This window comes from Hypanus sabinus, chromosome 12, assembly GCF_030144855.1.
Source record: "Hypanus sabinus isolate sHypSab1 chromosome 12, sHypSab1.hap1, whole genome shotgun sequence".
NCBI lineage: Eukaryota > Metazoa > Chordata > Chondrichthyes > Myliobatiformes > Dasyatidae > Hypanus > Hypanus sabinus.
Window position 1 is genome coordinate 7,217,763 of NC_082717.1, and position 26,805 is coordinate 7,244,567.

Sequence of the window (26,805 nt, forward strand, 5' to 3'; positions counted from 1 at the left end):
CAATGAATTCCACAGATTCAACTCTCTCTGGCTAAACAAATCTCTCATCTCTTTTCTAAAGGGACGTCCTTATATTCTGAGGCTGTGCCCTCTGGTCCCAGACTCTCCCAGGGAAAAGCTGAAGAATATCACAGGGAGGATGTGCAAACTGCACGTGGACAGCCCTCTCAATCTACCCCGTTATGGCCCTGCACGGCTCAGTCTCAGCAACTGTGCGGCTTCAGTCTGCATTCTGTCAATGTTCTTCCCTTGTCTCCGCCATCTTCACTCTCCGCCGTGAGGAAGTGACCCAGCTGAACAAAGCTCCTCGCTGTGCCTCCGTACACGTGACAATCGTAAACCAATTACTGATGGTTAAAATGGTGATGCTGCAGTACCTCTGGGTGTAGAGCCAGTACAGGAAGCCAGTGCTGTTCCAGTAGGTATCGGGAGCTCCACCGTCCCCGTCAGACCAGAGAATCTCTGGGCGATACTTGTTCACGATCTCGTACAGCTCCGGCAGGGTCTTGGTGGCGGGGAACGTTTTGGTCCGGAAGATGCTGGCAGCATCTTCCAGGAAGTCGGGGTTGAACCATTCGAAGAGGGAGTGATAGAGGCCAAACCTCAAGCTGGTCCTATTACGGACAGCTTGTGCCAGCTCTCCGACAAGGTCACGGTGAGGACCCACGTCAGCTGCGTTCCAGTTCCACGAGTACTTCGACCCCCAGAGTGTAAAACCTACAGGGGACACAAAATCAAAGTCAATATAACCACCATTGTTTAAAGCTGCACTGTGTCAAAGGGTTCACAGGAGTGATCCTGGGAATGAAAGGGTTAACGTGTGAGGAGCATTTGAAGGATCCCAGTCTGTGCTTGCTCAAGTTATGGATAATGAGGGGTGGTTGCATTGAAACCTATCAAATATTGAAAGGGCTAAATAGAGTGAACACGGAGAGGATGTTTCCCATAGTGGGGGAGTCTAGGACCAGAGGGCACAGATAGAGTGGATGTGGAGAGGATGTTTCCTATAGTGGGGGAGTCTAGGACCAGAGGGCACAGATAGAGTGGATGTGGAGAGGATGTTTCCTATAGTGGGGGGAGTCTAGGACCAGAGGGCACAGATAGAGTGGATGTGGAGAGGATGTTTCCCATAGTGGGGGAGTCTAGGACCAGAGGGCACAGATAGAGTGGATGTGGAGAGGATGTTTCCCATAGTGGGGGAGTCTAGGACCAGAGGGCACAGATAGTGGATGTGGAGAGGATGTTTCCCATAGTGGGGGAGTCTAGGACCAGAGGGCACAGATAGAGTGGATGTGGAGAGGATGTTTCCCATAGTGGGGGAGTCTAGGACCAGAGGGCACAGATAGAGTGGATGTGGAGAGGATGTTTCCCATAGTGGGGGAGTCTAGGGCCAGAGGGCACAGATAGAGTGGACATGGAGAGGATGTTTCCCATAGTGGGGGAGTCTAGGGCCAGAGGACAGAGACAGAGTGGATGTGGAGAGGACGTTTCCCATAGTGGGGGAGTCTAGGACCCAGAGGACACAGATAGAGTGGACATGGAGAGGATGTTTCCCATAGTGGGGGAGTTTAGGGCCAGAGGACACAGATAGAGAGGGCATGGAGAGGATGTTTCCCATAGTGGGGGAGTCTAGGACCAGAGGACACAGATAGAGTGGACGGAGAGGATGTTTCCTATAGTGGGTGAGTCTAGGACCGGAGGACACAAATAGAGTGGATGTGGAGAGGATGTTTCTCATAGTGGGGGAGTCTAGGACCAGAGGACACAGATAGAGCGGATGTGGAGAGGATGTTTCCCATAGTGGGGGAGCCTAGGACCAGAGGACACAGATAGAGTGGACGGAGAGGATGTTTCCTATAGTGGGTGAGTCTAGGACCAGTGGACACAAATAGAGTGAATGTGGAGAGGATGTTTCCTATAGTGGGGGAGTCTAGGTCCAGTGGGCAAAGTCTCAGAATAGAGGGACTTTCCATTTAGAACAAAGATGACGAGGAATTTCTTTAGCCAAACAGTGGTGAATCTGTAGAATTCATTGCCATATGCAGCTGTGGAGGCCAAGTCACTGGGTATATTTAAGATGGAGTTTGATAGCTTTTTGATTAGTCAGTGTATCAAAGATTGCAGGGAGAAGGCAGGAGAATGGTTTTGAGAGGATAATAAATCAGCTGTGATGGAATGGCGGAGCAGACTTAATGTGCCAAATGGCCTATTCTGATGCGACGGTTTATGGTCGTAAAATCAAAGTGAGTTTATTGTCATCAGCACAAGGTCACGTGTGCCCAGGCACAATGAGGAAAGTCTTTGCAACAGCCTCACAGACCCATACCATCAGATTAGCAGTGTTCACAAGGGACACACAAACTCAGCCCAGCTTTTACAAGAACACAATCAGAACAAAAATAAAATTCATTTTGGTGCAAATTGGTCAGAACATTGACAAACTGGCCAACACACTAGCGTAGCAGTTAGTGCCATTCCTTTACAGGGAAAGCGCCACCGTAAGGAGTTTGTATGTTCTCCCCATGACCATGTCGGTTTCTTCCAAGGGCTCTGGTCTCCTCCCCCTTTCACCTTAGCGTTAGTAAGTCACGTGTTGGTGCTGAAAACTGGGCGACACTTGTGGGCTGCCCAACACAATCATTGCTGATTTGATTTGACGCAGACAACACAGTTCACCATACCTGAGGCAAAGCACCTTAGTGACATCAATGGCTGTGGAGAATACGCAATCTTTCTATTTTCAGTCGAGGGTTTCAAATTACACACCATTTCTCTTCAGCGTTAACGTGCTGACTCAGGCTACGAGAAAGCAAAGGAAGCTTAGTACCTTCATGGTGCTTTGAGGTCAGGACGACGTATCGGGCTCCCGAGGAGGCCAGGAGATCAGCCCAAACCTCTGCATCAAAGAAGGTGGCGGAGAACATCGGGGCAAACTCTGGGTAGGTAAATCCAGGAGGGTAGTTCCTCTCCATGAACTCCACATACTGTTTCAGCCTCTGCTTCTGCCAGTAGAACCTGTGGGAAATGAGAACCTGAGTATGTGTGCACACGTATTGACCAGCACGCAACTGCGATTATGAAGAAAGCACAGCCGGCCGCCCTTCTAATTCCTTAGGAGTCTGCAGAGATTCGGGAAGACATGTAAACTTCTACAGATGTGTAGTGGAGAGTGCTTTGACTGGCAGCATCACGGCCTGGTACGGAAACACCAATACACTTGAATGGAAAATCCGACTAATAGTGGTGGGTTCAGCCCAGTCCATCCCCGACAAAGCCCTCACCTCCACTGAGCACATCTGCACGAAATGCTGTCAAAGGGGAAGCGGAAGCCATCATCAAGGGCCCCCACCACCCAGGCCGTGTTCTTTTCTCACTGCTACCATCAGGAAGGTACAGGAGCCTAAGGACTCACCTCACCAGCTTCAGGAACAGTTTTCACCCCTTAATCATCAGGCTCTTGAACCAGAGGGGATAACCTCACTCAAATTCACTGGCCCCATCACTGAACTGTTCCTTCAACCTATGAACTCACTCTCAAGGATTGTTCATCTCATGTTCTTGATATTTATTGCTCAATTATTTATTATTATTATTTTCTCTTTTTGTGTTTGCACAGTGTTTTGTCTTCTGCACTCTGGTTGAAAGTCCTGCTTGCCTGATCTTTCAATGATTCTGATGTGGTTATTATTCTATAGATTTAGTGAGTATGCCCACAAGAAAATGAATCTCAGGGTTGTATATGGTAGAGTTTTCAATCATAATGCCTTCTCACATTGTTTCTCATCCTTTCAAACAATTAACACATCACCTCCTCTTAAAGTATGAGCATATGACATATATGGACTTTGATAACAAAATTTACTTTTGAACCCATGGACGCGTACCATTTACTGTGACGCTATTACAGCTCGGAGTTCAAGTTCAGTCCCGGTATCCTCTGTAAGGAGTTCGTACAAGGTCCCTCATGAGAGACTCATCCAGAAAGTCATGAGGCATGGGATAAGTAGAACCTTGGCTATTTGGATAAAAAATTGGCTTAAGGGAAGAAAGCAGAGGGTAGTTGTGGAAGGGAAGTATTCTGCCTGGAGATCGGTAACTAGTGGAGTGCTGCAAGGATCTGTCCTGGGACCCCTGCTATTTGTGATCTTTATAAATGACTTGGATGTAGAGGCGGAAGGATGGGTGGTGTTGCAAGTTTTATAAGGAAAGGAATAGGACATAGAGTTGTGGATGTAAATAAAGTATTGGAGGCACCAGTAGAAGTATTTGATTCAACAGGTAGGGGTATTAAAGCAGTAAATTTTTACAACCCTTGTGGAAAACTTTCAATTGATTTGTTGGAAAGCCTATGTAGCTCTAGCTCACTAAGGGTTATGCTGTGTGGGGATTTTAACGCACAGAGTTCACTGTGGGGTTATTCACAGAATGATAGTAATGGTTTGATTGTAGAAGAATTTTTAGGTATTTCTCATTTGTGTGCCTTAGTGATGGGAGGGGTACGAGATTTGATGTTCATTATTGTTCGGAAACTGCCATAGATTTAACTTTAGTTTCGAACATTCTGGCTGGAGTGAATGAGTGGGAGGTCATGGAGATGAAACATTGGGAAATGCTCATTTTCCTATATTAGCCTGGGTTTGGATTTGTATAGGGGACAGGCCACTTTTAGAATGTGGAATTTTGGTAAAGCAAATTGGGAGAAGTTTAAGGTTTTATGCGATGAATGTCTGACAGGGCTGAATGTTGAAGATTATGTGGATTTATGTAATGAAAGATTACATTGCATTGTTCATCAAACTGTGATTCCTATTAAAAAGGGCAGTAATAGGAGAAAGGCTGTACCATGGTGGACTGAGGAGTGTGCAGAGGCAATTAGGGAGAGAAATAAAGCGTTTAGGAAAGTTAACAAGTTTCACTCTCCAGGTGACTTTATTAAGTATAAAAGGGCACAGGCCATGGTGAGGAAAGTAGTGAAGGTTGGGAAACAGGTTTACTGGAGGTCATATTGTGATAGTATTAGAAGGGATCTTAAACTTGAAGATTTTTGGGGAATGATTAAGAAAATGGGGGGTGGGAGTTCATAGGGCTACTAACACTCCAGCATTGATTAAAGAAGGTAATACAATTGTTACTGAAATAGAGAAGGTTGAGTTACTGAGTCGGTCACTTGCTGAATTTCATAATCAAGATAATTTAAGTGAAGAGGCTAAACGATGTAGGGATAGGGTTCTCAGTGAATACCCCGATGTGTTGGAAGCCTGCTGTACCTGAGATAGTACCAGTGATGTAGAATTTTCCTTGTGTGAATTTATGAAAGCTATTCATAGTACAGGTCAGACGGCTCCAGGAGAGGATGATATATGTCATTGTATGTTTAAACATATAGCTGACAACTCTCTTGAGAGAATATTAAAATTTCTGAATCATATTTGCTTAGGCCACCTTCACTCCTCTTGGAAAAAGCCAGTAATAGTGCCTATTCTAAAACCTGGGAAGCCCCCATCCAATCCTTCCAGTTATAGACCAATATCATTGACGTCCCATTTGTGTAAAACTTACGGAACATATGGTAATAGAGCAGTTGAATTATATTTTGGAAAAAAGAGGAGATATAGCATTTTATCAGAGTGGATTTCAAAAGGATTGAAGGACATTGGATTCAGTTTTATGTTTGGAAGATGATATTAGGAAAGCACCGTAAATAAAGAAAATGTAACTGTAGCATTTTTGATATAGAAAAAGCAGATGGTATGTTATGGAAGGAAGGTCTTTTGATTAAATTATGGAAATTAGGAGTGAGAGGAATGCTATACTTTTTTCTGAGTTTTGTATTTGGAAGGTATATGCAGGTAAGGGTGGGGAAGGTATAGTCAGGATTCTATGAGATAGGGAATGGGTCTCCACAAGGCGGTATTTGTGCCCTTTATTGTTTACTATTATGATTAATGTCATTTTCTCTGAGATAGGCACTGGGGTGGGTAAATCACTTTTTGCTGATGATGAAGCTTTATGGATCAGAGGTAGAAATTTCACTTTAACTGTATATAGAATGCAACTAGCATTTAATAAGGTTGAACAGTGGGCAATTAGATAGGGTTTGGAGCTTTCAGTAGCTCAAACACAGTTTATGTGTTTTGCAAAGAGAATCAATAGACCTGAACTTGATTTGAAATTATATCGTCAAACACTTGAAGTGCCAGTGGTAAAATTTCCTGATATGTGGCTGGATAATAAGCTGACCTGGAAGCACAACATCAGTATAACAACTGATAAATGTAAAGGGGCATTAAGTATCCTTGGGTGTCTATGTGGGTATTCTATGAGGTGCTATGTGAAAATCTCTGACCATCTTTGTTTGTTTAATTAGATCTGTACTTGATTATGTCTGTCTGGCTTATGGATCAGCTTCATCTTCAACTTCGAAAAGTTTGGATGTGATACAAGCACAGGCTTAAAGACTGTGTTGTGATGCAGTAAGGTCATCTCCTGTTTCAGCTCTACTGGCCGAAATGAAACGACGACCCTTACAGCTGCGAGGGTTGAAGTTGCTAACGTACTGGGTTAATCTGCGAGGACAGAGGAATGATCACTCTGTTAAAAGTGTGTTGGAAGACTGTTGGGAACATCACTGTTTATCAGTAAATACAGCAGAGCTGGTTGCCATCGTTTCAGGCTGACAGTGGGTGGAGGGGATTTGTCCTTGCAAAGTTGTAATTTCTTCAGGTTCTTTTTTGGCTTTGACTTCAAACAGGTCATTGTAGCAACAGGTCAGATTTACTGCTGGAAACTTTTTACTTCAGATTCAAAGTCCTGGTCTTCATTTCTGCTTCTTATGGGTCCCTGCACATAGAGGTGCTGAAGGGAATGAGCGGGTTGATTGTTTGGCCAAAAAAGCTGCTAACAATTCTGCTGTGGATATAGAACTTCCAGTTAGCAAATCAGAAGCTAAAGGGTTGGTGGGGTAAAGAATTAGGATTCAGGCAATTGCATTATTCTGGCATTATGCAATAATGGGCATAAAGGGAGACATCTTTACAGAACACCTAAAACTGAAGGAAGTAAAACAAGAAGGGAAGGAATTATATTGACTTGACAAAGAATTGGGCATACAATGCTTAATTATTCCTTGTTGAAAAACATCGTAGAAACATAGAAAACCGACAGCATAATACAGGCCTTTCGACCTACCAAGTTATGCTGAACATGTCCTTACCTTAGAAATTACTACAGCCCTCTATTTTACTAAGTTCCATGTACTGATCTAAAAGTCTCTTAAAAGACCCTATCGTATCGGCCTCCACCACCATTGCCGGCAGCCCATTCCACACACTCACCACTCTCTGCGTAAAGAACTTACCCCTGACATCTCCTCTGTACCTACTTCCAAGCTGTGCCCTCTCATGCTAGCCATTTCAGCCCTGGGAAAAAGCCTCTGAATAACCACACTATCAATGCCTCTCATCATCTTGTACACCTCTATCAGGTCACCTCTCATCCTCCGTCACTCCAAGGAGAAAAGGCCAAGTTCACTCAACTTATTCTCATAAGGCATGCTCCCCAATCCAGGCAACATTCTTGTAAATTTCCTCTGCACCCTTTCTATGGTTTCCACATCCTTCCTGTAGTGAGGTGACCAAAACTGAGCACAGTACTCCAAGTGAGGTCTGACGAGGGTCCTATATAGCTGCAACATTACCTCTCGGCTCCTAAATTCAATTCCACGATTGATGAAGGCCAATACACCGTACACCTTCTTAACCATAGAGTCAACCTGTGCAGCTGCTTTGAGCGTCCTACAGATCCCAAGATCCCTCTGATCCTCCACACTGCCAAGAGTCTTACCATTCTGCCATCATATTTGACCTACCAAAATGAACCACTTCACACTTATCTGGGTTTAACTCCATCTGCCACTTCTCAGCCCAGTTTTGCATCCTATCAATGTCCCATTGTAACCTCTGACAGCCCTCCACACTATCCATAACACCTCCATCCTTTGTGTCATCAGCAAGCTTACTAATCCATCCCTCCACTTCCTCATCCAGGTCATTTATAAAAATCACGAAGAGTAAGGGTCCCAGAACAGATCCCTGAGGCACTCCACTGGTGACCGACCTCCATGCAGAATGTGACCTGTCTACAACTGCCCTTTGCCTTCTGTGGGCAAGCCAGTTCTGGCATAAAATAATGTCCCCTTGGATCCCATGCCTCCTTACCTTCTCAATAAGCCTTGCTTGGGGTACCTTATCAAATGTCTAGCTGAAATCCATATATGCTACATCTACTGCTCTTCCTTCATCAATGTGTTTAGTCACATCCTCAAAAAATTCAATCAGGCTCGTAAGGCACGACCTGCCCTTGACAAAGCCATGCTGACTATTCCTAATTATATTATACCTCTCCAAATGTTCATAAATCCTGCCTCTCAGGATCTTTTCCATCAACTTACCAACCACTGAGGTAAGACTCACAGGTCTATAATTTCCTGGGCTATCTCTACTCCCTTTCTTGACTAAAGGAACAACATTCACAACCCTCCAATCCTCCAGAACCTCTCCCATCCCCATTGATGATGCAAAGATCATTGCCAGAGGATCAGCAATCTCCTCCCTCACCCCCCACAATAACCTGCGGTGCATCCCATCCGGTCCCAGTGACTTATCCAACTTGATGCTTTCCAAAAGCTCCAGCACATCCTCTTTCTTAATATCTACGTACTCAAGCTTTTCAGTCCACTGCAAGTCATCACTACAATCACCAAGATCCTTTTCCATAGTGTATACTAAAGTATTCATTAAGTACCTCTGCTATTTCCTCCGATTCCATATACACTTTCCCACTGTCACACTTGATGGGTCCTATTCTTTCACGTCTTATCCTCTTGCTCTTCACATACTTGTAGGATTCCTTGGGGTTTTCCTTAATCCTGCCCACCAAGGCCATGGCCCCTTTTGGCTCTCCTTATTTCCTTCTTAAGCTCCTTCCTATTAGCCTTATAATCTTCTGGATCTCTAACATTACCTAACTCTCTGAACCTTTTGTAAGTTTTTCTTTTCTTCTTGACTAGATTTATTACAGCCTTTTATACACAGCCTGTACCTTACCATAACTTCCCTGTCTCCTTGGAACATATCTATACAGAACTCCACACAAGTATCCCCTGAATATTTGCCATATTTTTTCCGTACTTTTCCCTAAGAACATCTGTTTCCAATTTAAGCCTCCAAATTCCTGCCTGATAGCTCCATAATTCCCCTTACTCCAATTAAACACTTTCCTAACTTGTCTGTTCCTATCTCTCTCCGATGCTATTGTAAAGGTGATCACTATCTCCAAAATGCTCTCCCACTGAGAGATCTGACACCTGACCAGGTTCATTTCCCAATACCAAATCAAGTACAGCCTCTCCTCTTGTAGGCTTATCTACATATTGTGTCAAGAAACCTTCCTGTACACACCTAACAGACTCCACCCCATCTAAACCCCTCACTCTAGGGAGATGCCAATTGATATTTAGGAAATTAAGAGCTCCCATCACCGCAACTCTTATTATTACACCTTTCCAGGATCTGTTTCCCTATCTGCTCACTCTGGATGTGTAGGTTTTGTCATCATTATGAAACGACTGAACACATTATTTTACAATGTGAAGCATATAAGGCTGAAAGAAAGCAAATGCAGTCTGCACTACTCTGCGTGAGGGTTGGTACGGACTTTAAGTTAGGGACCTGAATTTAATTCACAATATTGTCTTTCATTATTTATAATCTACAAGGCTTTTGGGGGTAACTTAGCTTGCATTTGATAAAGAACTAGCAGGGCATTTAATTCCCAGCTCGCTACACCACACTCCACCCCGGCTGGTGGCGGTAGTGCACCTTTAATGTGGACTGCCGAAGGATTAGAGGGCTATTGTCCGAATGCAGGTCCAATGGGACTGGCCGGAATGGGCATGGGCTGGATGGGCCGAATGGCCTGTTTCTGTGCCGTAGTGCTCTATGTCACAATTGTCCAGAGCTTGGCCACCTCTGCAAGAATCTGGCAAACTTTGATTCCGGTCTGTACAGCGACAATAGGCAAGTAAGCAGGAGAGTGGCACTGGCACCGGCACCGGGAGACCCCCGCGTCCACTCACCAGAACCACTCACTGCCGAAGCTGGGCACCGAGAAGACTCCCCAGTGGATGAAGATGCCGAACTTCGCCCGGTCGTACCAGGGCGGCAGGGGCCGCGAATCGATGGTGTCCCAGCTCGGGGGTGGCGCTGACCTACAGCCCGGGCCGATCGACAGCAGGGCCCAGGCCAGGGCCAGGCCTGGGCAGCCGAATGCCCAGCGCAGCCGAGCCGCAGCCACCATCGCAGGAGTCCGGGCAGCCTGCGGAGCCGGAACGACAGGGAAGTGTGCAGAGGGGGCTGTGCAACGCTGGGTCCTAAAGCCCGCCCTGTTAACCACGGGCTGATTTCAAATCGGTGCAAACCCCCATTGAATCCCACTTTCTTGTTTCTAAATGTAAATACTTACAACAGCCTTCCGAGAAAAAAAAATCAGAAAAAGTTAATGCAGATGCTGGAAATCTGCACGCAAACTTCTAGAGATTCTCCAGAAGTTTCTCTGAGAAACTCGGAAGGGATTTTACAGTCGCCGTCATGAGGACTGGAAAGGGGAGGGGAAGAAGCCAGAATAGGAAAGGGAAGGTGGGTTAGTGATGGAGTTGGGCGGAGGGGGGTGATGTGAGAAACTGGGAAGGGATAGGTGGGTGGGTGATAGAGTAGGGAGGGAGTGAAGTGAGCTGGGAGGGGATAGGTGGGTGATGGAGTGAGGGTGAAGAGAGAAGCTGGGAGGGGATGGGTGGAAGAGGTTGTTTGTGTTCCTGTACTGATAATTCGGGACAGGCCATGTGGGCGCCGGCATGTGTGGCGGGCCGCCCCCACCACCATCTTGTCGGTTGTTAACGCAAACGGCACATTTTCATTATCTGATATATTTCTTTATTTATTTTATTTCATTTAGACATACATCACAGTAACAGGCCCTTCCAACCCAAAGAGCTCATACTGCCCAGTTACGCCCTGTGAACAATTAACCCACCCGTAGGTTTTGGAGTGTGGGAGCAAATCGGAGCACCACAGGGAGAACGTAGAGACAATAGCAGGAATCGAACCTGGGACACTGGAACTGTACACGAACTGTGTTGCTACCGCGCGTTTAGATGTGCATGTGATAAATGAATCTGAATATGAATATTTGCAGGCCCTGCTCTAGCATCCATATCCCACAATCGAATTAACAATGCCGTGAAAGATTCACCAGTCTTTTGTTCAAAGTAAATTTATCATCAAAGTATATATCGTCATCATCATCATTATGGGCTGTGTTGTATGACATCATCATTATGCGCCGTGTCGTATGACATGGGCGATCACATTCTCGACCATGATTGTTGTTGGCAAATTTTTCTTCAGAAGTGGTTTGCCATTGCCTTCTTTGGGTGATCCCCAGCCATTATCGATACTCTTCAGAGACTGTCTGCCTGGCGTCAGTGGTTACATAACCAGAACTTGCAATATGGACCGACTGCTCATACGACCATTCGCCACCTGCTCCCATGGCTGCATGTGACCCTGATCGAGGATTAATCAGGTGTTACACCTTGCCCAAGGGTGACCTACAGGCAAGCAGAGGGAAGGAGCGCCTTACACCTCCTTTGGTAGAGACGCATCTCCACCCAGCTGTCTGAAATTACAACCATGTGCAACCCTGGGATCCATTTCTTGTGGGCATTCACAGTAAGTATAAAGAAACACAATAGAATCGGGGAAAGGCCACACACAAAGGTGGACAAGCAACCAGTGTGAAAAAGACAACAAACTGTGGATGTCAGAATCAGGTTTATTATCACCGGCATGTGACGTGAAATTTGTTAACGTAGCAGCGGCAGTTCAATGCAATACATAACCTAGCAGAGAGAGAAAATAATAAATAAATGAATATAATAATAAGTAAAACAATTACATATATTGAATAGATTTTTTTTAATGTGCAAAAACAGAAATACTGTATATTATAAAAAAGTGAGGCCGTGTCCAAAGATTCAATGTCCATTTAGGAATCGGATGGCAGAGGGGAAGAAGCTGTTCCTGACAAAAAGAATACAAAAGAAAAAAATAAAATAATAATAATAATAAATAAGCAATAAATATTGAGAACCTGGGATGAAGAGTCATTAAAGGTGAGTCCATGGGTTAGTTTCAGTTCAGTGATGGGGTGAGTGAAGTAGTCCCCTCTGGTTCAGGAGCCTGGTGGTCGGGCAGGCCAAGCAGCGTCCACTGTTTTATGTTGGCTTTTGCATTCAATGGCATTAGTGCTTTTGTGTGCATTTATCCCACACACCCCTGTTATGTACCCCATAAAGGGTTAAAAAGGACCAGCAGAAATGGACACACATGGAGTCTGAGGCTTCCGTTATAAACACTATTTTATTAGTAACTACGTGATAAAGTAACATAAAACAAGATAAGGCAATCAGGTTAGCGGAGTTTATGTGTATATAAGTGAGTAAGTAAAGTTCCCAAACTTCTCCCGGCTCAGGTGATAAATGATGCAGTCTTACAGTGGTATAGGTATGCAGTCAGTTCAGTTCTGGATATTGAATTGAGTAGTTTGAAGACAGAAAGAGATGTTTTGTCTTCCCAGTGCCGATGCCGTTGAATCTTCCACGTTGTCCCCCTGCTGCCGAAACTTACTAAAGTCACCGACTGTGACCGCACAAATGAGAATGCTGGTTTTCCATGGTAAGCTCTCAACCCAGGCCAGGGTTAAACACACCGATAGCTTCCCACCAATCACCCCTTTGTCCACACTGTGAGCAAAAGTCCTCACCTTTGTCGTGGGCACACAAAGCTCAACCAGTGTCAGTGTCTTCCTCGTCTCTGGTGTCTGGCATGTCTCGTGTGTCCGATTACAAAGCCAGCTGACCTTGTCTATATTCCACAAGTGCTGAACACCAGCTGTCCATCATATAGCTCCGCCTTGCCACTTCCATGGCAACTCACTGTTATGAATGTACCACAGCTCTGAGGGGCTGAAGGGTGCGGGGTAGCCCCCTCCTTTGTGAGAATCACAGGATCGCTATTGATTTGGATCAGGAGACCCAGGAAATAAGAGAGAGACGTGTGGAATGTCTTGACCCTCCCCCCGGCGATATAAAGGTACGGGAAACGGCCATTGTCTCTTGGAGACGGACTTGTGTATTACAATACTGTGCTACGTGGAAGCCCTCAGGCAAAGTGGGCTGGTTGAGGGAGGGATTGCATCATCCCAACCTGATTGACATCTGAGGCCCTGTGAGTCAGGATAAAAGAAGGTCTGTGGGAACAGCCCCTCAGACGCACCAGAAGAAACGCTAGTGATCCCGTATTAATGGAAGCCGATGGGAGGAGGCCACGTGCGTTCGGTTCCATTTGCCCCGGAACCGGTGGCTTTTACCACGGAAGAACGGCTTTTAGCTAACAACAGGGAAACCAACTCCCAATGACTCTCGAAGGATTGACCTCATAAAAGGACTGGGCAAGTTTTAACCCGTCCATCTCTCAAACCAAAACGCTGCAGCTTGAACGAACTAACAGTGACTTTTATATTTCCATCGGACAATACATTATCCCCTAGACAACGATAGAGCTATTTCTTATTGATTAATATTATACCTGCGCTTTTAGATTTATTATTGACGACGTATATTATCTGTATGTTTGCATTGATATTATTTTGAGTATTTTTATCAATAAATACTGTTAAAATAGTACCATCAGACTTCAACGGACCTCTCTAACCTTGCTGGTAAGTGACCTAGTTACGGGGTACATAACAACTTGAGATTCTCGTCTCGGGATTTGATACCAAATTGGGAGGCCAGTGAATCGGGCTTGTAAGTCCAAACTTGGATCTGGTTATGCGGGTAGCCAGACGGGAAACCAGCAAAGATGGACGTGGGTGAATTTATAGAAAACCCGACTCTGGAGGTGCTAGAGGTGGCCACCAAATCAGACTTGATAAATTTGGCGAAGGGGTTAAACCTCGCAGAGGTGAGGTTGTCAATGAAAAAGCGGGAGGTGCGAAGGGCAAGAACTCAGTATTATATTGGGAAGAATGTGTTTGCAGCTGAGGTATTGGAAAATATTCCTGAAAAGGTACCAGCTAGTGGGACGGCTCAGTTAGAGATGGAGAAATTAAGGTTGGAACATGCAATTAAGGTAAAGCAGCTGGAAGCAGCTGAGAAGGAGAATGAAAGAGCCGAGAGAGAGAGGGAGCATGCGCTCCAGCTAAAGGAGTTAGAGGTGAAATGGGAGCAGGAAAGAGCTGAGAAACAAAGAGAGCATGAAATTCAGTTAAAACAGCTGGAAGCAGCTGAGAAAGAGAGGGAAAGAGCTGAGAAACCAAGAGAGCATGAAATTGAAATTCAGTTAAAACAGCTGGAAGCAGCTGAGAAAGAGAAAGAGAGAGCCGAGGAGAGAGTATGGGGAGACAGAGAAACAGAGGCAACATGACTTGGAGATGGAGAAGTTAAGGCAAGGGCGAAGAGATCAAGGGTCAGACCGAGAGGAGCGGTTTAATGTTAGTCGAGAGTTGAGGTTAGTACCTCCGTTCGAGGAGACGGATATTGATAGTTATTTCTTGCTTTTTGAAAAGGTGGCAGTGAATCAGAAGTGGCCCAGAGATCAGTGGGTGGCGCTGTTACAAAGTGTGTTAAAAGGGAAGGCACAGCGGGCATATATGGCATTGGCCATGGAGGAGGAAGAGGAGGAGAGTTATGACAAAGTCAAGGCGGCCATTCTCTGGAGTTATGAGCTAGTACCTGAGGCGTATAGACAAAAGTTCAGAACTTTAAAGAAAGGGTGGAATCAGACGTATACCAAGTTTGCCTATGAGAAGGGTGTGCTCTTGGACCATTGGTGCACAGCAGAGATAGTGGAGGAGGATTATTGGCGTCTCAGGGAGTTAATTCTGATTGAGGAATTTAAAGGTTGTGTTTCAGAGGATATCCGGATGTATTTGAATGAGAAGCCGAATAAGTCCATCTCCGAATTTGCTAGGTTCGCAGATGAATATGCCCTAACCCACAAGACAAAGTTTTCCTCGAATAAAAGTTCCCAGAGGGACTGTGGGAACGATTGAGAAAGCCAGCCGGCTGAAGCAAAGGTCCCACCGGGAGCTAGTGGTAAAGTTGAGGGGGAAAGGCCAGACGGCCAGAGATTTCCGGGCTTGACCTGTTTTAATTGTGGAAAGGGGGGGGCATATTGCATCTAGGTGCTTTGCTCTAAGGAAAGAGACAGGAAAAGGGAAAGCAGCAGTCCCTATCGGATGTGCCATGGTAATCAGTAAATCAACAAGAGAGCCCCGGGTAGACAGAGTACGAGAAGGGTCTGAGACTTGTATGTCAAATGGAACCGTGTCTGTGAGGGAGGGAGACACACCAGTTCCAGTACGGATCTGGAGAGATACGGGGGCTGAGCTATCGTTGATCAGCAGTAGGGTACTAGATTTTGGTCGCAAGACGGAAATGGTAGCTGTGAAAGGAATAAGCAAAGGGACGGAAATGGTGCCCTTGTAGCGGTGTGCTACACGCAGCGCTAAAATTACGACACGGAGTCGGTAACTGCAGTCGAAGGAAAAAACTTTATTCGAAATCCTCAGCCTCACTTTTAAGCCTCCCTCAACCTGCCCCCCGTGGCACAGAGGCTCCAAAGCTCTGTGCTCGCAAACCCCCGTAGGCTATCTAATTGTGAGCCAGTTCGGATGTGCCAGGAAATGGGTCGCCACACCCTTACATAAGGTCATTATGGATTGTGAGCTGGTGTCTGGACCAATTGAAATAGGGGTGCGATCAGAACTCCCGAGAACTGACACGGACGTCCTTCTCGGTAACGATTTAGCAGGTAGTAAGGTTTGGTCAGCAATGATGCTGACAAGCCGGCTGGTGAGTGTTGCGGCCCCGCCCCTAGATTCCAAGATCTATCCTGCATGCGCGATCACTCGCAGCATGTCGAGAAAGGGAGTAGTTTAAATCCGGCCAGTTTCGATTTGGCCAAGACGTTTTTACCGACCCTGTACCACGAGGGTTTCGAGGGTGGTAAAACGAAGAGTAGTAAAGTGAAAGAGGGTAAGGGAGAGGAGGTAAATCTGCCCTTAGCGAGGAGAAAAGTTCTAGAGGCAGGGGATAAAGATGAGAAACAGATAAGGCTGTTAAAAGGTCCAGGGTTGGACATGGATGATCTGTCTGGTTTGGCAGAACTGTTTGAAGAAGTTGAAAATTCTAAAGGTGTTCCCGATAATGAAATGAGGGCAGTCCAAGATGAAAAGGATGCCATTACCTTGAAGAAGTCTGCTGGGTTGGCAGATGAGGTTGTTTCAGCCCGCGGGGTTGAGTTTACTCCGGAAGGGAGTTGCCCAGAGAGTAGCTGGGAGGATCAGGGGAATTTAGAATTTGGACCAGGTACGGGTATTGAAAGCCTGGAAGAGGCAAATGTCCTGTTTGAGTGTGTCCAAGATGTGGATGCACTTGGTACTGAACCTAGTAATGGAGCTCAGAACAAGTCTGAGGTATTTGATTCAGTTGAAAAGGAAGGCCGTCCTTGTGGGTCAGATAGACATGGTTCAGTGAAGAAAGGGTTAACCCTGGTAATAGTGGGAAGTGAGAGTTCCCAGGTGTTTGTGCTCGAAGGTGTGTTAAAAGTTAATGTGGAGCTCAAAAATGGGGAGATAAATATTATTATTGAAGGAAACAGGAAATGTGTAGTTCCCAAATCGAATGAAGAAAATGTAAAGCCTGCTGATCGCTTACAGATTGAGTTGGAAGATGATGGGGCCCCTCACGCTATTGTTATTCCAGAGTGTGGTGTGAAAAGGCAGAATTTGAAATGCTGCTTGAACAAAGAGTTTAAACTGAAAGCTAATAGCCTGAAGGGTCCTGAAGAGAAAGCTAGCAACTTGTGTAAAATTAAAGAATTGGGTGGAAATTCAGAAGATGGTCTAAGTTTGGGACACAGTATTGATAAAATAACTCCAATGGAAGAAGCGGGCGAATGCCTATTTCGCCAGGGTACCCATGCTCCCCACGTGGGGATTAACCGGAAAAGAGGCGGGGGTTAATGGGGACGCCATTTTTAAATAGCAAAAGCCGGTTTTACGGGATTTCGACAAAGCATGTGAATAATAAAGACAACCCCATGGAAGCCTGCCTGTTAAGTTTGTAAGCAACAGAAAGATTAGTATTTGCATGAACTTTTGTAGTATACACGTAAGCTAAGATCACAACTCTTTAGTTTTTGTTTGCTGAAGGAAAGAAATAAAAATAGGTGGTTATTAAATTGAAGTCTGATGCTACAAGACTTTAGTACGGTACAAGATGTTAAGATATTAAAGGAAGTGACATTGTAATCGTTAACTGTTTAGATGCTGAATTGAATGTATAACTGTATTACTCTGTAGTGAAAAGGAAAAGCTTTTGTATTGTGTTAGATTCTAAAATCCTTTAAGACTCTGTACTACTTTGTTTTCACCGCTGGTAAAAACGCTTTAAAGAAAGGGGGTGTTATGAATGTACCACCGCGCTGAGGGGCTGAAGGGTGCGGGGTAGCCCCCTCCTTTGTGAGAATCGCAGGATCACTATTGATTTGTATCAGGAGACCCAGGAAAAGCTACGGGAAACGGCCATTGTCTCTTGGAGACAGACTGGTGTATTACAATACTGTGCTACGTGGAAGCCCTCAGGCAAAGTGGGCTGGTTGAGGGAGGGATTGCATCATCCCAACCTGATTGACATCTGAGACCCTGTGAGTCAGGATAAAAGAGGGTCTGTGGGAACAGCCCCTCAGATGCACCAGAAGAGACGCTAGCGATCCCGTAATAGCAGAAGCCGATGGGAGGAGGCCACGTGCGTTCGGTTCCATTTGCCCCAGAACCAGTGGCTTTTACCACGGAAGAACGGCTTTTAGCTAACAACGGGTAAACCAACTCCCAACGACTCTCGAAGGATTGACCTCATAAAAGGACTGGGCATGTTTTAACCCGTCTTTCTCTCAAACCAAAACGCTGCAGCTTGAACGAACTAACAGTGACTTTTATATTTCCATCGGACAATACATTATCCCCTAGACAACGATAGAGCTATTTCTTATTTTTTATTATTAAACCCGCGCTTCTAGATTTAGTATTGACGACGTATATTATCTGTATGTTTGCATTGATATTATTTTGTGTATTTTTATCAATAAATACTGTTAAAATAGTACCATCAGACTTCAACGGACCTCTCCATCTTTGCTGGTAAGTGACCCAGTTACGGGGTTCGTAACATCACAGACATTTTTGTTGCTCTCTCTCTCTCCCTGAAATAACATACACACTGTCCGCTCCCTCTCTCTCTTTTTAAAGGAAAAATTTGGATAATCCTTCAGATCTCACCGCCCTCCCCCCCTCCCGGTTCTCCTCAGTTGTCTGTGCCCCGGTCACTCTGTCTTCTGTTGTCCATTCTCCACCCAGGCCAGCTGCAGTTCTAACACTATGGACCATCTCCGGACTGGCCTGTGTTACCAGTTTCTCGAGTGTGAACGTCTGCTCATACCCTGCTGACGGATCCTCACCACCTAGACTGACAGATTAGCTGGTTGAGTGGCGTCACAACATTACACACAACATCAGTAAGACCAAGGAACTGATTGTGGACATAAGGAAGGGGAAGTCTGGGGAACACACACCAGTCCTCAATGAGGGAGCAGCAGTGGAAAGGGTGAGCTGTTTTAAAGTTCCTGGGTGTTAACGTCTCTGAAGATCTGTCCTGGGTCCAACATATTGATGCAGTGAAGAAGGCACCCTGGTGACTATATTTCATTCGGAGTTTGAGGAGATTCAGTACGTCACCAAAGACTCCAGCAAATTTCTGTGAATATACCATGGAGAGCATTCTGACTGGCTGCACCAGCGTCTGGTGCGGAGGCTCCAACTCACAGGATTGGAAAAAGCTACAAAGGGTTGTAAGCTGTGTCAGCTCCATCATGGGCACTAGCCTCCCCAGCACTGAGGGCACCTTCAAAAGGCGATGCCTCAACAAGGTGGTATCCAACATTAAGGAGCCCCATCTTCTCATTGCTACTGTTACAGGAGCCTGAAGACACAGACTCGATATTTCAGGAAGAGCTTCCCCTCTGCCATCAGATTTCTGAATGGTCCATGAACACTAACTCCCTATTTTGTTCTCGCTTTGTACTATTTTTATATATATTCGTACTGTAATTTATAGTAATTTTTATGTCTTGCACTGTACTGCTGACACAAAACAACTTTTATGTCATCAACACAGACAAAATGCTGGAGGGACTCAGCAGGCCAGGCAGCATCTAAGAAAAGAGTACAGTCGACGTTTCGGGCTGAAACCCTTCGGCAGGGCTGGAGAAAAATTTTAGCGAGTAGATTTAAAAGGTGTGGGGGAGGGGAGAGAGAAGCACAAGGTGATCGGTGAAACTGGGAGGGTGGAGGGGATGAAGTAAAGAGCTGGGAAGTGGATTGGTGAAAGAGCGACGACGTGCTCCCAGAAAGGATACATGGCTGTAGTAGTGGGTCTGGGTAAGCGCCTGGTCAAAGAGCAGCAGGGATCACAGCGGGAGAGAAGTGAGAGAGGGTTTCACTGAACTCCCATCAAAGGGAAGATTTAAACTTCTTCGGACATGTCATATCTCAGAGACAGTAAACCTGATTCTGAAACGCCACTGCACTAAGTGTCAGGGTCAGTCCAACTACTGCTCTGTCATCTGTCATGATACCAACCCACTCCACCTCACCGATCCTCCTGGAGTGCCTTATTATTTATTGTGATACATCGCGGAACAGACCCCTCCAACCCTCTGAGTCACACTGCCAGCAATCTCAGATTTAATCCTAACCCAATCATGGGACAATTTACAATGACCAATTAACCTACCAACCGGTACGGATGGACAGAATGATAAAAGATATAAATTACAAGAAGAAACATATATTAAAAATTAAATTAAGCAAGTAGTGCAAAAAATGGGTAGTGAGGTAGTGTTCTTTGTGATTTTATTTTATGTCTTAGTTCTACTGTGGATGACTGCAAGAAAATGATTCTTGACGTAGCTTATGGTGACATATACATTCTAAAGAACAGAGAACACAGAAGAGTACAGCACAGGAACAGGCCGTTCGGCCCACAATGTTGTGCTGAACCAGCTAAAATCAAATCAAAAACACTCAGACACTTTTCCCTCTAACCTACACAATGTACAGATCCCTCCATTTTCCTTACATCCAACGTCTCTTAAAAGCCTGTAATGTATTTGCCACTACCACCGTACCAGGCAGTGCGTTCCAGGCATCCACCACTCTCTGAGTAAAAAACATCCCTCAAATCCCCCTTGAATCTACCCCCACTCACCTTCAATGCCCACCAGTATGAGACATTTCTATCCTTGGAAACAGATTCTGTCTATCTACTCTATGTCTCTCATAATCTTGTAAAACTCTACCAGATCTCCCCTCAACCTCCTACGCTCCAGAGAAAAGAACACAAGTTTATCCAGCCTCTCATGATAACACATTCCCTCTAAACCAGGCAGCACCCTGGTATACTTGTACTGCACCCCCTCCTAACCCTCAACATCGTTCCTATAGTGGGGCAACCAGAACTGTATACAGTGCAATCAGCAACACCAGCTGTTGCTTAACCAGAGTTTCATAAAGTTACAACATAACCTGCTGACTTTTGAACTCAGTGCCTCGACTAATAAAAGCAGGCATTCCATTAGCCTTCTTAACCACTTTATCGACCTGTGTAGCTATTTTCAAGGAGCTGTGGACTTGGATCCCAAGATCTCTCTGCTCAGCAATGCTGTTAAGGACCTTTCCCCTTATCAGTGTACTGTCTCCTTGTATTTGCCCTACACCTCACATTTATCTGGGTTAAACTCCATCTGCCGTTTCTCAGTCCAGATCTGCAACTGATCTATATTGTGCTGTATTCTTTGTTAGTCTTCTACACTATTCACAACTCCACCAAACTTGGTATCATCCGCAAATTTACTAACCCACCATCTACATTTTCGTCCAGGTCATTCATACACATCACAACCAGCAAACGTCCCTGTGAATCTCCATTAATTACAGACCTCCAGCTCGAATAAGTCCCGTCAACCACCACCCTCTGTCTTTTATGCACAAACCAGTTCTGAATCCACTCAGCCAATTCGCCACAGACCCCATGCATTTTAGCTTCCCATGAGGGACTTTGTCAAACACCTTACTAAAATGCATGTGGACAACATCCAACACCCTACCCTCATCAATCTCTCGTCACCTTGTCAAAAAAACTCAATCAAGTTGTAAGCCACAACTCGCCCAGCACAAAGCCATGCTGGCTCTCCCTAATTAGGCCGTGGGTTTCCAAATGCTCATATATCCTATCCTTAAGAATTCCCCTATAACTGACATGATACTCACTGCTCTCTATGCTCCCAACATCTTCCCTTGCTCCCTTCTTAAACAGAGGTACAACATTAGCCAGTCGCTAGTCTTCCAGCACCTCACCTGAGGCTGGAGATACAAAGGTACTGGTCAAGGGCCTAGCAGTCTCATCTCTTGCCTCTTTCAATAGACTGGGGTAAACCCCATCAGGCCCTGGGGATTTATCCACCTTAATACTCATTAGGAGGCCCAACACTTCCTCCTCCTTGACCTCTAAATGCCCTAGCGTATATGTTGATCTCCTGCTCCTCCATGCCCTTTTCCTTGGTAAGTACTGAAGCAAAGTACTCATTAAGTACCTCACTCACATTCTCCGGATCCAAGCAAATGTTTCTCCCTTCACTCTTGGGTGGTCCTACCCTCTCACTCATTATCCTCTTACTCTTGATGTACGGTATGTGAAGAATGTCTTGGGATTCTCCTTAATCCTACTTTCTGAGGAATTTTCATGACCCATCCTGGCTTTCCTGATTCCCTTTTTTAGTGTTTATCTGGCTTCTTTATAAAGGTGTTCCCCCCCCCCCTTTACAAAGGTAGAGCGTACCTATGAAACCTTGCTTAAGCCAAAATGGCATTAAGTGAAGAACCATTATATGGGAAAAATTTTCATAAAAGCGAAAATCCTCTTTGTATCTCTAATCCTCTAATGCCAAAACAGGTTAGTAATGTAGGTCTTTAGTAAAAGAGAAATGGCATAAAGCGAACATTCGTAAAGCAGGGGGACACCTGTATTCAAGTGCTTCATTTGATCCTAACATCTGAAGCTTTACATATTTTCCTTTTTTCTTCTTGACATCCTCTCTCTGGACATCCAAGATTCCCTTATCTTTCCATCGCTGTCCTTCCTTCTAACAGGTATACAGTATACCTTTCCGGTACGCTGTGTAATTGATCTTTAATTTTCTGATGTGGACTTGCCAGAGAACAGGTGTTCCCAATTAACTCTTCTTAGTTCCTGCCTATTGCCCTCATAATTTACCCTACTCCAATTTAAAACTCTCTTACAAGGACCATGACTATCCTTCTCTATAGCTACCCTAAAAGTTAAGGATTTCTGGTCACTGTTCCCTAATTGCCCACCCACTGAAAGGTCAATCACCTGGCCAGGCTCATTACCCATCACCAGGTCCAGTACAGCCCCTCCTCTCATTGGACCATCCACATTCTGATTTAAGAAACCTTCCTGGATATGGTTAACAGATTCTGCCCCATCAAAACCCCTTGTACTGAGGAGGTCCCAGGTTATATTAAGGAAGTTGAAATCCCCCAGGACAACAGCCCTATTATTTTTACACTTTTCCTTAATCTGATTACATATCTGTTCCTCAAGGTCACAGTAGCTAATGGGGGTCTGTTGTACAGTCCCATCAGTTTGATTTCACCCTTCCTGTTCCTTGACATAATTGTCCCATTCTTGACATCAAAGAACCAACACATGAACTCCGTGTCTGATCCCCACCCCTGAGTGCAGCTGTGATATCGTCCCTGATTAGTCATGCAACTCCACCCGCTCTTTTACCTCCTCCTCCATCTTTTCTAAAACTTTGAAAACCTGGTACATTAATCACCCATTCCTGCCCCTCTCAACCGGGTTTCAGAAATGGCCACAACATCGTAGTTCCATGCGCTGATCCAATCTAAGTTCTCACCCTTACACATAATATGCCAAGCATTAAAATACATACACTTCAAACTATTCGACCCATCATACCTGTCATTTCAAAACTGTCTTTCAATACTTTCCCTGACATCTATCTTCTGGTCCAATACTGACCTAGGGCTCCAGTTTGCAGTCCTTGTAAAACTAATTTAAACTCTCCTGAGTGGCATCAGGAAACCTCCCAGCCAGGATATTGGTTTGCCAATGTTTAATAAATTTACTTTGAAACTTGACCTTTCAAGAGCAAAGATTTGGAGCATAAAACTGAGAGAAAGAAAGGATCCAATTCTTCAGGAGATGGCAGCAGAGATCTTGAAAAGAAATTAGGAGAGCACTTGATGGAATTCAGAATACAGAAAGTTCCAGAAACATTCTGCAGGTCAGGCAGTATTGGTGTTGAGAATCAGAATCAGGCTTATTTTCTGTGATGTACATTGCGAAATTTGTTGTTTTCGAAAGTATAGTGCAACAACAGGGCAATTACAAAGCACATAGAACCCTAAATACAGCACATTACAGGCCCTTCAGCCCACAATGTCGTGCCATGTAACCTACTGTAGAAACTGCCTAGAATTTCCCTAGTACATTGCCCTCTATTTTTCTAAGCCCCATGTGTGTAGGCCTCCGTTAGTCTTGATAGACCATGGATTTGCACCTTGGAAAGTTTCCAGGGCGCAAGCCTGGGCAAGATTTTTTTTATATATGGAAGACCGGCAGTTGCCCAAGCTGCAAGTCTCCCCTCTCCACGCCACTGATGTTGTCCAAGGGAAGGGCATTCGTAAGCCCCATGTACCTGTCTAAGATTCTCTTAAATAGATTCTCTATTGTATCCATCCCTAACACCTTCACTGGCACTAACTCACCTTCACTAAGTGTGAAAAACTTACCCCCGACATCCCCTCAGTACCTATTTCCAAGCACCTTAAAACCATGCCCCCTCAGGTTAGCCGTTTCAGCCCTGGGAAAAAGCCTCTGACTATCCACATGATCAATGCCTCTCATCGTCTTGTACACCTCTATCAGGTCACCTTTCATCCTCCGTCGCCCCAAGGAGAAAAGGCTGAGTTCATTCAACCTGTTCTCATAAGTTATGCTCTCCAATCCACGCAACATCCTTGTAAATCTTCTCTGCATTCTCTCTATAGTATCCACATCTTTCCTGTAGTGAGGTGACCAAAACTGAACACAGTACTCCAAGTAGGGTCTGACCAAGGTCTTATAAGGCTGTAACATTACCTCACGGCTCTTGAACTCAATCCCATGGTTGATGACTGTCAACACACAATATGCCTTCTTAACAACACTGTCAACCTGCGCAGCAGCTTTGAGTGCCCTATGGACATGGACTCCAAGATCTTGCTGATCTTCCACACTGCGAAGAGACTTACCATTATATTCTGTCTTCAAAGTTGGCCTACCGAAATGAACAACTTCACACTTATCTGGGATGAAGTCCATCTGACACTTCTCAGACCAATTCTCTGTCCTATTAATGTCCACTGTAACCTCTGACAACCCTCCAGACTATCGTCAACATCCCCAACCTTTGTGTCATCAGCAAACTTACTAACCCACCTTCTGCTTCTTCATCCAGATCATTGATTAAAATCACAAAGAAGAGGGGTCCCATAACAGATCTCTGTGGAGCACCACTGGTCACCGACCTCCATGCAGAACATGAACCATCTACAACCACTCTTTGCCTTCTGTAGGCAAGCCAATTCTGGATCCACAAAGCAAGGTCTCCATGGATCCCATGCCTCCTTACTTTCTGAATGAGCTTCACATGGGGAACCTTATCAAATGCCTCTCTGAAATCCTTACTGAGGTAGGCACATGGATGATAGAAAAGTGGAGGGCTATGTAAGTGGAAAGCATTAGATTGATCTTAAATTAGGCCAAAGAGATACTCTGTTGTAATGTTATATGTTCTACTTTATAATACATAAAACTTACTTTCAGAAGCCCATCAACCCCAGCTGGGACATAGACCGCTAACAACTGCATGCCAGCGTCCTCTGTCCTGGGCCAGTATCCCAAGCTGTCCCCAGGTGTAGCCCATCGGCAAACATCCTTCCTCTCCCAGGGATGAGGCCTTCAGAGACTGTTGGCATTTCTGTAGCTCAGGGTTTTTACAGGATAGAGATCCTAGCTGTATGCCCAATGTCCTCCTTTTGTATATAATTTATGTATATATCCCGAATGTATAAAGACCAGCTTTCTCCCCATGACGACGTGGGTTTCCTCCGGTTGCTCACCTTTCCTCCCACGTTCCAAAGGCTGGTAGGATATTTGGTCATGTGGTGTAATCGGTTGGCACGGGCTCGTTGGGCCAGGGGGGCCTGTCACCGAAATGAGTAAATACAGATCAGCTACCGCCTTTAACAAAGTCAGAGGGCGGATCAGCTGGGCACTCGAGTGGAGGTGTGGGAATTATACTCTGAGAAGGATGTTGGAGACAGTGAAAGGAGGCGGATCAAGCAGAGGGTGGGAAGCCTGTAGAAAGCCCAAGAGCACCCTGAGAGTGTTGGTTCTTTGATGTCAAGAATGGGATAATTATGTCGAGGAGAGAGAATCAGAATCTCAATCAGCTTTATCTTCTCTGATATATGTTCTGAAATGTATTATCTTGTGCCAGCAGTACAATGCAGAACATTAAAATTATTGTAGGCTGCATTAAGAAACGTATGAAGTGCACTCGATGGCTCTGGCCTGTACTCATTGGAGTTCAGAAGAATAGTGGGGGATCTCATTGAAACCTATCGAATATTCCAAGGCCGAAATAGAGTGACCATGGAGAGGATGCTTCCTCTGGCTAAAGAAATTCCACCTCATCTCTGGTCGAAATGGACATCCCTCTATTCTGAGGCTATGCTGCCACCAAGACTCCAATCCTTGTCCCCAAATTCTCAGCGTTGGGAGAAATTGGGCCTCCAACTTCAGATTTTACCCCAGGATGCTGATCCTTGGGTGTACTGGTTGTTCTAAAGACACAGTAGCAGTCAGCATGATACAACTATGATGGCCCTGACTCTGAGAATTCGGGACAGAGATTGGAGGCCCGAGGGCAACCTGCAAGTGTGCCATCATTGCTTACCTACCATGTTCAGCAGAACAGCGTAAACAACAGGTCCGACTTTAGCGTGGCAGCCAGCTTGGCGCTGTTACGCCTCAAGGCATCAGAGTTCAGAGTTCAATCCCAACATCCTCTGCATGTCTTCTCTATGAAATGCACGGGTTTTTCCAGAGTGATCCGGCTTCCTCCCACAGTCCAAAGATGTACCAAGTTGGTTAACTGGTCATTGTAAATCGTCCCCTGATCTGATTGATCACAGTTAAATCGGGGTTGTCGGAGGTTTGCTGGGTGGAGCAACCCGAAGGGCCAGAAGGACCTATTCTGCGCTGTATCTCAATAAATAAATAAAAAACAAATAACTATGAATCAGAGTGGTTAGGATAGGGTTAACCATGGAGATTCATCCTGCAGTGTAATTTTATTATCTTTCAAAACTCACTGACTCGAGTTTTGTTTCTGTATTTCTCAAGAGCGAACAGCAATGCTGACTTAAGCATTATACCTATAATTATAAAAATACACACACACACGCGCGCAC

At 45.1% G+C, this 26,805-nt stretch overlaps 2 protein-coding genes across 7 annotated transcripts in view; one reads left to right on the top strand and one right to left on the bottom strand.

Annotated features, from left to right (window-relative positions):
• The window catches only part of LOC132402606 (uncharacterized), a 31,148-nt gene extending 12,828 nt beyond the window's left edge, over positions 1-18,320 (top strand). Inside the window, exons 1-2 of one of the 4 annotated variants that reach the window (XM_059985509.1) lie at positions 9,679-9,702; positions 11,011-18,320. In XM_059985509.1, the coding sequence (XP_059841492.1) occupies positions 16,018-17,145 (1,128 nt within the window). In that variant the 5' untranslated portion in view covers positions 9,679-9,702; positions 11,011-16,017 and the 3' untranslated portion in view covers positions 17,146-18,320. Of the gene's footprint in view, positions 1-9,678; positions 9,703-10,418; positions 10,510-10,790 lie in introns of those variants that run through there. The other 3 variants (XM_059985507.1, XM_059985510.1, XM_059985508.1) reach the window with 3 other exon arrangements.
• fuca2 (alpha-L-fucosidase 2) overlaps positions 1-26,805 on the bottom strand; it is a 125,074-nt gene that overhangs the window by 9,206 nt on the left and 89,063 nt on the right. Inside the window, exons 1-3 of one of the 3 annotated variants that reach the window (XM_059985506.1) lie at positions 10,522-10,666; positions 2,828-3,015; positions 378-717 (exon numbers count right to left, since the gene is read on the bottom strand). In XM_059985506.1, the coding sequence (XP_059841489.1) occupies positions 378-717; positions 2,828-2,972 (485 nt within the window). In that variant the 5' untranslated portion in view covers positions 2,973-3,015; positions 10,522-10,666. Of the gene's footprint in view, positions 1-377; positions 718-2,827; positions 3,016-10,135; positions 10,491-10,521; positions 10,667-26,805 lie in introns of those variants that run through there. The other 2 variants (XM_059985504.1, XM_059985505.1) reach the window with 2 other exon arrangements.